The 12569-nt window shown below is 42.2% G+C and overlaps 1 protein-coding gene across 4 annotated transcripts in view; it reads left to right on the forward strand.

The window, feature by feature from the left end:
- WAPL (WAPL cohesin release factor) overlaps nucleotides 1-12569 on the forward strand; it is a 112011-nt gene that overhangs the window by 75364 nt on the left and 24078 nt on the right. For all 4 annotated transcript variants that reach the window (XM_072339992.1, XM_072339993.1, XM_072339995.1 and 1 more), the window contains one exon: nucleotides 2049-2167. In XM_072339992.1, coding sequence (XP_072196093.1) covers nucleotides 2049-2167 — 119 coding nt within the window. The remainder of the gene's footprint in view (nucleotides 1-2048; nucleotides 2168-12569) is intronic.

Consider the following 12569-nt stretch of genomic DNA (forward strand, 5'->3'; position numbering starts at 1 on the left):
AAGGCAAGAAAGTCTTAACCAAAAATATCTGTTTGAAGCTGCAGCTTTGTGTGGCACACCTGCTTCTTTGGGACTGTGGTATGTTACTGGAATAACTGTGCCAGCAGTTTGTCTTCCACAAAGGACCCTTTCTCCCTGCTCTTTGGTTTCAGTTTGAAAGTCTGGTAGGAGGTGTAAGCAGTGCTTTTGGGATACCTAGAAGGCAACTAAGAACATTGCTCCAGTAAAAGCAATCCAGGTCATTTTATGAAATTAACCATAGAAGCATTTGGTAGGTGAGCAGCATCCAAAAAAGCAGTGTGACTTTATAATAAGTAGGAGAGGTTAAAACTAGTTGAAAAATTGAATATAAATGTGTTTAATTTGATTGAATTAGTGTCACACGGGAGCGGAATTTCAACAAAAGCTTAAATGATTTAAAAATCGTGGCTTAATCGCTCTAGAGCGCTACTAATCATTATTGATCTCAACAGCAGCTCCAGGTCTTGCTGCAAAGCACAGCTGAGGTTGATGAAGTGGATGTAAACACATCCTGCATTTCTAATCACTTCCCTGTTTGCCATTGCTGTGGCCAAGTGAGTTACTGCTTAGCTTTTACTCTGAAATAGAAGGCTGTGTTCTTGGTGGCTTGTTGGACCTTCTGTGGGGATTGCACTCAGGGCCTTTCTTCTCTGAAGCGTTTCAGAACATTAAGGATGCGTGTCTGAGCAGTTGGATTTGACTCTTAACTGGTAAGTTCCAGTAAATTACTGAGCTGAGTTCTGAGGAGACTTGAGGATAGTTTTGCATTATTTCAGTTAAAGGCAGTTAGAACTGGTCTGTAATTATTTCCGCTTTAGACTAAATTTATCCAAACACCTTGTAGAAAGTCACAGGCCGTGCTGCATTGTCAAGCTGTGCTGACCCCAACTGAACGGAAAACAGCTGGGCTGAGTGGGCTGGGGCCTCTGCCTTCCCTGCCGTGGGTGTTGCCGGGGCTCTTCAAGTTGACTGATGCAAAATGCTTTGGGGGCTTGTTTGCAGAATAGTTCTATCTCTGGCACTAGCTAAATGTTGAGTAACTGCGTTTTGACACTCCTTTGCTTGGTTTGCTTTCAGGTACTACTTTTCTAGGACTTTGGCTGGTCTTGTTCCCTCAGTGTGCAGAGGATTAGAGTAATTGATCCAGCCTGCTTCTGGTTTTGCAGCGCAGGGCTCAAACAGCAGCAGCTGCTTCAGAATAGATCAGTTTTCTAAACTGTTCATCAGATGAAACAGTGCTGCTCAGTTTATTGCTCTTTTGAAATTTTATGGTAGCTTTGGGTTTATGCCAAGTAAAAGAACCTTAGCTGGTCACCAAGGGATAATGTTTCAAATACAGCAGGAGTTTAAAGAAGAAAGTAGGGCAAGGATTTAATTAGATAGTGAATTACAGGTTTGCAGTCTGGAACTGGGTGATACAAATACTGAGGCCACAGGTACAGAGCATATCGGCAGAGCTTACAGGGTTACTCTGAGCCTCCTCCTTCCTTCTATGATGGCTGCTGGCTTGTAATGCTGTTTGCAGCAGATGCAAATACAAACAGGTTGCCTTTGTGACAAGCCAACTACGATCCATTTGTCTTTCCTGCTCTCGCAATAGGAAGTCTTCTAAATCTCATAGTCATACGCTTTTCAAGGTCCTCAGCTCTGATTTAGTTCACCTGCTGCTGAGCTGTGGCTGTAAGCTGCAAATACCCACGTGTGGTGGGTGACCCGGTATTCAGAGGAGCGTGTGCCTGTATGGTTAAGTCATAACCTGAGAGCCACAGGATAGGCAGGAAGTGCTACAGTGCTGTGTCTTGTAATGCATCACTGGAGTACTGCAGCATTCCTGTTGGTGAACCTGAGCTCCATGCAGAGCTATGTCTGGCTTGAAAACTGATGTCATGATAAAGGTGGTTGGTTTGGTTTGTTACTTCAGAAGCTGTGCATGTTGAAATGTTAGATGCAAGAAGTGCAATTCAGTAGTTCAACAGTAGCAGTTCATCGGCTTTCAGTAAAGACTGTTCTGTAATTTCCTTTCACAGATCTTCTGGAGTTTTCGGAGGATGCATCTGGTGTGCCTGAAGGCAATAAAAAATCCACAAATAAACAAGGTGATAAATCCAAGGAAAACACCAGGAAGATTTTCAGTGGGCCAAAGCGGGTGAGTAATCGTAACATAAGTCCTTATTTTCATTAACTCTTCGCTGTTAGTGTTTCTTCCTGTACAATAAACAGGGCTTTTGTACTAGTTTATACCTGCGCTTGAGGTGATGTTGTCTTTTAATATTGCATTTTAGGCCTAGAAAAGTAAAACCTTGAAGTGAGAACATCCGTATGTAAGTTAGTATTTTACTTCTCAGATGCAACCTCGGCGGTTGTGCACTGGTAACTCACAACCTTTATGGGTTCCTCCTGGGTGATGGATAAGGCACCGTTTGATCACATGCACCTTTTTTTCTTGTCTGTTAAGGAATCTCTGTCACGTTATGGGGCTGAACCCAAAAGCTTGGAATTTGCCTTTGGTGTAATTTCTCTAAGAACATGGAAATGCAAAATGAAATAAAGGAAAAAGACAGACTCTGTGTCCCCATGTACCCCACTACATAGCATTTGGTGTCAGTTGTTCAGAGTTTCCTACGGTGAACAGAACTTGCTTATTTAATTGATGTCAGTTCTTTTGTCATGCTGCCTGTTTCTATAGGTCCCTTTGTATTTTGAAGCTTGAAAAGCATGCATATAGCCAAAAACTGATTGAGCTGTTAGGTGAAAAATTGCAGTGGTGGGATCTGAGTAATTATGACCTGATTGCGCAGGACACCCATTTTAGTGCCTTTTAGTATGTTTTTGCATAGCGTGTTCCCATGTCTGGAATAGAGAGTAGTCATCTCACTACCATTGCAATCCAGAACCAACACAACAGGAGAGAGGAGTCTGAAGGTGGAAGTGCTCTTGTATTTAAGGTTTCCTTCTGATTCCTTAAGTTTTGCAAGTCCTGGCGATGTTGCTTCCTTTTTAAATGTTAAAATATGAACGCTTGGATATGCAGAGGGACGTACTGAGTAGTCCAACAGTTCAAAGATGATTTAAAGAAATGATTTTCTCTTGTAATCAGTTTGGAAAGAACAACAGTGGTTTGGTAACACCCTACAACTTCTCATAAAGCTGATTAATCACTTGTAGCAGTGCAGATATCGATATTACTGGTATTGGAAAGGAGCTTCAGCTGTTACTTTGGTTAAGTCAGGGGGGGTTGGTGGTGTTTTCTTCTTTTCCAGAACTGATTTAGTATTGCTTGGATGGGAGAGTTCCTCAGTTTGTGCTGATGTGACAATAATTCTCACACAAATCAGCTTTCTCTCAGTGGACGTGTTACAGCAGACTGAAACGGCACTACAGAAAATGTTAATGCAGCCAAACCTGTTTTGCTGTGTTTTTCAGCAGCATAAAACGTCTGTGGGTGTGCTGGTAAATATGGATTTTGTTGGGGTTAGTTTTAATATTAATATGCTTCACGTATTTTGATAATGTTTGTTTTTTAGTTTTTATACTTGAAATCTGTGGGGGTTTGTAGGAGAGCTGTTGAATACATACACTGGAGTTATGTAGGGTGGGGAAAAATACCGGCCATGTTGTGCTGTATGGAGACAAACAGATTCAACTAGGAAGTTCTCAGTTGGGAATAAACTTAATGCAAGTGGGAGAAGTGAGAATTAAGCAACCTTTTTGACCTGCAGTGGTGTAATAGGCGTAGAAGCAGAAACTGCTGTAATTGCAATTTGGATTTTCAAGTGTAACGTTCTCTAATCATATGGCTGTTACATGGAGTTAATAATAAGAAAATAAAAAAAGCTTGTGAAGCTTCTGATGGTAATGAGAGGCACTATAATTATCGCCCTAAATTATGGATATAAACTCTTAATCTCAATTCCTTTTTAATGGAATTTTCTTTCTGGGAATGAAAAAAATGAACTCAGAGTTCTAACCTGACCTTAACAGTCTCATCCTGATTGAAAATGCAGTACAATGAAGTTATTGCATCCTCACATCATTTCTTTCAGTCTTCCTTTCTTGCTTGCTTTTCTCCTTGCAGGAACGAGCAGATTAACTCTTAATTCTTTCCTGCTAGGCAGTGATGTATGAGGTATGGCCCTCTGTGGCAGACTTGAGTTGAAAGGCAAACGGCTCTATTACTCGGGAAGCAGCAGGTGATGTTGTTCAGCTTCAGTAGATCCAGAGAGCTGAAGAATTCTTCCAGTTTGTGACCAGCAGGGCTGCTGTTAACCTTCATGTTTTTTGAAATTCAGCTGTTCCATTCCAGTGTTGAAGTCCAGTTATTGAAAGGTTGAGCTAACAGATATTAATGACTTGCTTCTAACATTTAAGAGCAAAGAGCAACGTTTCTAAAAACTGTTTTTACCATAAGGAACCTCACTAAAATAATTGACCATTCATACATACAGTAATGAGTATTGGAGTTGAGATAGTTTGTACATTATGTTAGGTATGTGAAGTCCTAACCTGACTTCTGCCTTTAAGTGGTTTAATTCTCTTTATCCCGAGTCTGAGTGACGGGGAATATTATGTTCTGTAGCAACATAATTATGCACTTAGAGTACATAAATACTGGCATTACTTGACTTGCAAATTATGGGTGGGAGCCTTACATGAGTAATATCTGCAAAAGTTTCTTTGCAGCTGTTTACAGTTTTAGTTCAGCTTGCTCAGTAACTCATTCTCCAAGTAGGATCTTTTGGGAACTCAACGTGGCTGCGATACGCCTGCCTATATGTCCTGCCCTTCCTCTTCTGGGGGTGTAGCTGGTAATCAAGTATACACAAGGATTTTCGTTGCTGTGGTTCAGATCTGCTCAAGATTGAAGACTTGCTGATAGGGACCAAACAGGTTTTTTTTCCCCTGGTTATTACAGCGTTGTGCTTTTTACCATGTGGCCTTGGTGGAAGTTCTTCCGCCAGCACAAAATGCATTAGGCAGGAAGAGTACATCTTGTGCATCTCAGACAAAATGGAGAAGAAGAAAAAGACAAATTCAGTGAGTGGTTTAGAATGGAAAGGAGGAAAAAGACTGACAAGTAGTTGGTGAAGCTGACTTTGCTCTCCTTTTCCCACACCTGCTCGCTCCTGTCCCTTTGCTCTTTCAGTGTCATAAGGCAAGAAAATGAACTGCATTTAAAAATAACTCACGAAAAGGAAACATTTAACGCAAAGCCTGGTTTGCTTCACCAGGAGACCAAACATTGTATCTGCTCAGTTAGGGGAACCAAAGAAGAGGAATTAAGTCATCTTTAACCTGGTTAAGTCAACATTGCAACTGAGAAATGCTCACTAAACGCAGCCGGCGTTAGGAGGATTACACACATTGCTTTGATCAAGTGACATTAATAGAGTTAGACATGACAGTAGTGTTGAATACATGAATGAAATCATTGCCGAATGCAGACGTGGCTTAGCCCAAAGACTGCTTCTGAACTGTGAGGCCAAGACAAAGATTTGCTTCAGTTATAATCCTCCAGCCATTGTTTTTTCCAGTTTTATGTAGTTTTTATGAGCAACAGCTAGCTTTTGTGTCCAGCTGGGTGCAGAAATGTGAGTTTTCAGAGTGCTTTTTGGGTAGGTTGGTTGGAAGGACCTGTAAATCACCACTGTAGGAAGAGCACAAATTTCCAGTGAGACTGGCTATCAGAGTTCTGCCAATTCAGCACTTCATCGTTTCTTCCTCTTGCATAACTTCAATGTGATCTGCAAATAGCACTTTGCTTATTATTTAACTGCATCTTGCCTGTCCTCCGAGGGCTTTTTTTGCCCACAAGTAGGTTGTTTTTATGGAGTTACCATATCCCTCTTAAAGAGTTCAGGCACCCTGAGGAAGCGCCAATCCTTGCAAATAAAGGTGACGTGCGATCCTCTTGTTCTTAGTAGGGGTTGTGACAAGGCACAGTTGAGGGGCATCACCTAACAGATTTCATGGGTTGATCTGAGCCTTTTCCACTGGTGCTACATGCTGACTGGAAGCTGTAAATACCAGCTAGAAAGAAGTGCTGTGTCTGGCTTTACTTGCAGCCCGAGATGAAGTGTTTTGAAATTGAAGCAGTAAGAATCCATGCGTGGCTCTGGTTTGGCAGCACAGTCCGGCTGACGTGAGGGAGGGGATGGGCCGGGCTCTGCGCTCAGCTGTAGTTTTCCACTCGGCTCATGTTGCAGTCTGCTGTGGGTATGTATTGGAGATACACTGCAAGGAATATTGGTTTGCTTCCTAGCAAGTGAATCTGCATTTCCGCTAATCAAACCGTGGATTTTAAAGATATTTTTTGGATTTGGTTTTAGTGTGCGTGAAGATTAAGTGCGCAGTCTCGGTTAGTTTTGGTTAATTATTTTTCCATGGCTTTATTTTAGCAAGTAGTCTTTCAAAGTCGTGCTCTTTTCGCCACACCCTTTCTGTAAGCCTATCCATGTGGCTCTTTTTAGAGAGGACTGCTTGCATTCAGTTTGCACAACCACTGGGAGAAAGGTACGGTGCTAAAAGGATCGCCTTTTGGTGCTTTCAGCCAGCACACACTAAATGTATTGAACTCTTAGGGGCTTTTTGCATCATAAATTGGGATTTCAGAATACTTTTGTTGATGATGAGCTGACATCTGCAGTTCTGACTCCGAGGATTTGAGCTGATGATCCAAATAGACTGTAAAACACCCGGTGGCCGTCTGCCCCATCAGCAGTCGGACACACAGCAGCAGGCAGCCCTGACAGCCTTTGACAGTGAGCTGCTGCTTCTGCAGTGCATTCCTTCCATCTGCTGGCTGCCGCTTCTGGCCCACGCTCTGCCCAGTCCTGAGCTCAAGTGCATTTGGTTCCTGTGTTTATTATCCAGTAACTATTAGTGGCAATGATGAATGACTGGCGAGCTGTTCTAAGCACTAGCCAATGAGAAATGGTTTGTGTGCCTTGAGCGACTCTTGGATTGCTGGAATAAAAACGGATTTAGAAAAATAGTAGATTTAAAATCTGCTTATTAAACAATGATTTGTTCAAACCAGTCTCCCACTGATACGGTTACTTTACTTTTTTTTTTGTAGCTGGTAAACAGGATTCTAATGGAGGCTCTCAGGTGTTTAGATTAGTCACCTAATTTGAAGAGTGAAGCAGCCCTGTAATTCATCTCTACTGAGCTGGGGCATAGCACCTTGGAGCTATCAGCAAAAGCAGATGTAGGAGTCGGTCTGTCACCTCGCAGATAGTCATTAGACTCTGCTCAAGATTGTCTTCTTCCCACTCCTTCATCTTAAGCTCTGGCAGAGATGGGTGTGCCCTTGCAGATGCTGACTGAGATGCTGCCCTGCTTCCTGGGCTGCCCTCTGCGTGCCGTTTGCCTCTGCAGCGGTGACGCTGACATAAGCACGTCCCTTCTTCCATGCAGTGCTGCAAACAGGGTTACTGGTTGAGACGTTGTGCAGGAGACAGGGTTGCAGAGTGCAGTGTGTGGATAATTAAATCCTTGTATAGGGAAGAGAAAGAAACAAACTCTGAGTGTGGAAATGCACCTGGTGTGCACTTAACATGCTCAGGGATATCAAGTTGAGTGGAAATCATTCAGTATCATGGTGGAAGGGCTTGTGTTTTATCCTTCCGGCTCCTGTTGTTATTAACTCTTCTTAGTCAAGAAACAAAGATCCACTGAGGTGTTTCGAAATGAGATTCTCTTGCCTCTTTTACGGTATTCCCCACCCCCATCCATCAGTTTTGTAGTTCCCTGTAATTAACTCAGTGTTCCAGTAATTAGGCAACACAGGATAACTGTAGGATAAATGCTGCGTTGCACAAGGCTTCGGTGCTGTAGAGAATTCTGAAATGCGTTAACACTGGAAGAGAGCAAAATACAGCAGTTTAATTTGCCTGCGGAAGCTTAACTTATATGCAGTTGAGTACACGAAACTGTTTTCACAGCTCCCATGTGCTGTATGAGCGTGGCCTGTTCACTCAGCTCTGTTGGTGACCGTACTTACATGAGGTGCTGTGAGGGGCATTGCGACATGAGCAAGTACTGAGAGTGAAAGAGTTGGTGTTGAGGGTCTGGAGTCTTGTGTGTATAGCGATGATGTGGGCAGGAATTCTGTCTGGCAGATAGTTTTTCTGCTGTCTTGATTTGAAGTGATATGTTTCCAAGTATTGTGATGATGTGTCTAAACTGTTGTACCCTCTCCCTTTTAATTAGAATTAGTGTACGCTTCAGGCCACACCACTGACAATAGCCATATGGCTTCTGCTTCAGAGCTGACCAGCTTTGATTACACTCAGCGTAAGTAGCACACAGAGCACCATTATTTCTGCTAAAGAATTAATCCCATTTCTTCAGGTTAAATTTTCATGTTCTATTTGGCTGTCGTCCATCTTGTTGTGCCCAATAGGCCTCCTTTGGAGCTTGAAGGATGACTTTCCTTTTGCAGTTCTTCAGAAGTCTGGAGCAAAGAAAACTTCCGTGACTTTGGTTTCTGCTGCTGGCAAACTTCAGCCTAGTCTGACTGCAGCCAGCTTGTAGTTGCTAAGCCATGTGCATGCACAGTGGTTTTTCATGTCCTGCCTGTCTGTAGGGAGAACAATGACAAGGAAGATGCTTATAGAGAAGATGGAGAAAGGGGAGAAAACACAGGTAGCCTGAAGTAGACTGTTGTCTGGCTCTTGGTCTTGCTCCTTGGGGTATTTTCCCCCCATCCTTCCACCTCCTTTCAGCCTCTTCAGAACCACAAACTGTATGCTCAGTCCAAGGACTTGTTCTTCGACATTTTATTTCTAAGGGCTATTTATACAGGATGCATACAATTGGCTGTAGCAGTATTTGTGGCATCAGTGCTTTGGGGTACTGTAAAAGAGCACTATCTAGATGTAGAAGATGTTTTTACTGCCTGACTCAAAATTATCCTCATATGAAGAAATGCAAAGATAAATGTCTGCTTTGAAAGCATGATTGAAAATGATGGGGTTCTGACCTGGATTTTACTAAGATGTGTCTACAGAGGTATTAGAAGTAACTCAAATTTCCCATTTACATGGTGAAACCCAGCAGCTGTTCTCTGCTTGCAAACAGAAGAGCATCATTCCCGTCCTGGAAGGATACAATAAAAGCTCAAGATCCAGATTCCAGCAGCATGAGTATTTCTGTAGGTAGCATTAAAACAAATCTAACTTTGCTTGTTGCTCTGAGTGGTCTAGCAGCTCATGATGGAGTGTTGCAGCACCCAGAGGTGATCTGTTGGCACTCATCTGCTGCTGTGATTGGGGGGATGCAGCTCACGTTTTGAATGCTGAATAATACAGCTTTGGTTCTGATCTGCTTCTGATCTTTAACTGCTCTTTGAAACTGCTGTTTGAAACTGCTGTCCTATCAGAAGTCCGCAGACACTTGCCTGCTTTATGAACCTGTGCTGAACTGATATACCTTCTTCTCGTTTCAAAGCATAGTTTCTGTTCCTTCGCTCCAAACAGACATTCATTCCATTCCCTTTCAGAAGAAAGAGTCAGTTATGAATAGCTTTGTTGCATAATGTATTTGTTACAGAGAAGTGCTCTTAAGGATTATAAACCCTTAGTGATAAATAATAAAATAGTTCAATTTATTTGGAGGCTTTTTTTAATTTATCTGTAGTTTTGACAGGTATCTGCTGCACCATCATAATGAATGCCCTTCAGATATAAATAATGCATTTTTCAGGATATCTACTAAAAATGTGGGTGGTTTTTTGTTGCTGTTCTTTTTTATTCCCTTTGACTTCTACCTAGGAAAGCGTTCTGCCTGCCAATAGCTGCTGTCTGTCTTGTTTTGCTAGTATTTTCAGCGTGACTCATGTTCCTGGCTCTTACTTTCTGCTATTCTTACACCTGTGAACGGCAGGCAGTGCTGCATCAGTACTTGCTGTGTGCCAGCTCTTGCTTCGAAGCTTGCAGGGAGGAGAGGTTAAGCCTGACCCAAGGTTTATGTTGTTTGGAGATGGTCGTATGGCGCTGACACCCCTGTGCACCCGTTCTGTATAAATATTAAAAGTAATCCCTGTATTAAAAGTAATCCCTGACCCTGATGTTAGCTGTGGTTCTGCATGCCAGATCACCCTTCAGTGCCACGTGTGGTGTCCCACCATAGAATACTCTTTATATCTTCGCTGGGGTGTTTGCACTTGTTCAGGTGTCTGCTTCTGTGTAAATGGCTGGTAGGGCTCTACGTGGGAGAAAAGGAAACTCTGCTCATCAGCAGAAGCACTTACAGCTGGTTAATACTGCAGAGCTTATTTGCCTAAAGAATTCAAAGGAATACAAACTTCCCCTCGCATCTCTTTTCAGTTAATCTTGGTGGGAGGAGTTCTTGAAGAGAAGTCTGCATTATCTGACTCATTGCAAGGTTGTCCTCATTATAAGAGAGGGGCACTTTCTGAAGTTACAGCTGCCTACATCTCATCTTCAGGACAGCTTGCTGTCACAGGCACCTGAGCTGTCATCTTTGGTTTTGTTCTTAAAGAACAACACAAAAAAACTCCAAACCCACAACAGCAAAACTTCTCTTCTATGATCAAGGTTCTGAAAACTCCATTCACCAGCATTTGTTTGATCTTTGGTACTTTGGCTGCGTTCAACTGAAGCTGGTCTGCAGTGCTTGCTGGTCAGTCGGTGAAAAGTATTAGGAAATATTTATGGGGAATTCTCTTCTAGAAAATAGTAGAAAATATTCATTTGGGAAGTCCCATTGGATTTTGGCAGGTATTTGTGGTGGTACAGGTACAGGTGTATGGGTACAGGACCAGGCAGATCACCGGTGGCATGGGATCACGGAGGAAATCGCTTGGATCTAGGAGCAGGGAATAGGACTGCAGTTAGGAGTCAGAGCTGATGTTCTGTAGCAGTTGGAGCCATGAGGTTGTTACCACTTTCAGCTGGTGTTCTGTTCAAAGGTAACTTAAGTGAAGAATTTTTTGCTGGCACTGCTTGATTTCTCTGGTGAAACACAGCTTTCTTCTGGGTTGCTCTGTTAGTACTGGAGCAAGCTGTGAAGTGCCATGTCACAGCACACTTTGGGATGCCCCAGTTTTGGGTTTAGAAAGGAGTTAAGGAAAATCGCAGGAGGAAAGCTCATTTTTTGATGAATAAATAAGCTGACAGGTCTAATCTGGGGAGCAGTGGAATCCTATCTGTTGAGGAGCTGTCTCGTTGTCCCTTGAACTCTTTCCCCTGTGTCTGCTGTATGCAGGAAAAGTAGGATGTGGTGCTCTCCCCTTGCAGGAGGATGTCAGCAGTTAACTGTATTTTGAATAAGGATCTATGCAGCATGGTTTCCTAGTTTTAGACACATCTGCTGTTGTAACTGCATTCAGTGTGAACTCTAAGTTTCTCAGTTGAACTTTCTGAGCCTGGTGTATTTGTTAGGAAATTGTGTGAGTTGGTGCTTCATCCTCTTGAGAAAGCTCTAAATGGAAACTGTGGGAAAACCTTCCGTTATTTCTGTATGCTCTCCTCGTGGCTACATGTGGCTGCTCTGAGACTTGTTTAGAAGAGATGCTTCAGAGAAAGGGATGAAACCATTGTATGCTTGTGGCTGTTTGTTAGAGGAGCACAGCTGTAAAAACTTGAGAAATAAATCAAATTTCAACTAAGGTAAGTTTCTTACAACTACATCAGAGCACACTTTGCACTTCTTGTAAAGAACAGAAGGGTGTAGCGCAATGGAGTTTGTAACTCAGGAGTTTCTACACTGCTGTGAAGTTTGCTTTCCAAAGCCTTACCATATTTCATAGGATTGTGAAATCCACGCAGATGATTCTGCTTGGTTTGCTACACGTAGCTTCTCTTTGGGCTCTATTTGAGCAATTACTTGTTTTAAGTAGCTGATGTGTTGTATTCTGGCAGAAAAGATTTTTTAATACATACAATTTTAAATGATTTTTCCACGCTTAAAATGTTGTATAGGTGCAGGTGAGGTGTTAAGCTATTAAAGAACATATGCAATGCATGGCATGCTGAGAAATAGTGAAAATTGAAATGACTTGTTAGTCTGAAATGTTTTTATGCAACTAGACTGGCAGACTCTCATGCTGGAATACAGTTCATTTAGCTTCAGAGAATTGGATTGCATTTCCCCCCAGAATCATGGAATGTGTTTTCTGATTCAGCTTTGATTTGCCTTGGCACACCTCTGGGCTGGAAAAATAAGCTTAACGTATTAATATGTGCATTAAGACATTTCATTTTAGTATTTTCTATTTCTCCAAGCATCAGAATTGGTATCAGATTCCTATTTTGATTCCGAACTGTTGGTGTTTCCTACTGTCATGCTCTTGGTTAACAGTTTTTTGTCTGTAGCTGTTTTTGTCTGTGGGAACGTTGCAGGTCTTTTGTATTTTAATAAATCTTATAAGGATGGATTAAAAGAAAAGGGAAAAATTGTTGATCTGCTTGGGTGTAGTGTCTTTTGCCAGTTATCTTCAGACCTGTAAGATACAGCAAAGCCTTCTGTTACGTACAGTGTAGAGAATTTAAATGAAAACTTGTGCTGCTGGGAAGTCGGAAGGG

Source organism: Excalfactoria chinensis, chromosome 6, assembly GCF_039878825.1.
Source record: "Excalfactoria chinensis isolate bCotChi1 chromosome 6, bCotChi1.hap2, whole genome shotgun sequence".
NCBI classification, from domain to species: Eukaryota; Metazoa; Chordata; class Aves; order Galliformes; family Phasianidae; genus Excalfactoria; species Excalfactoria chinensis.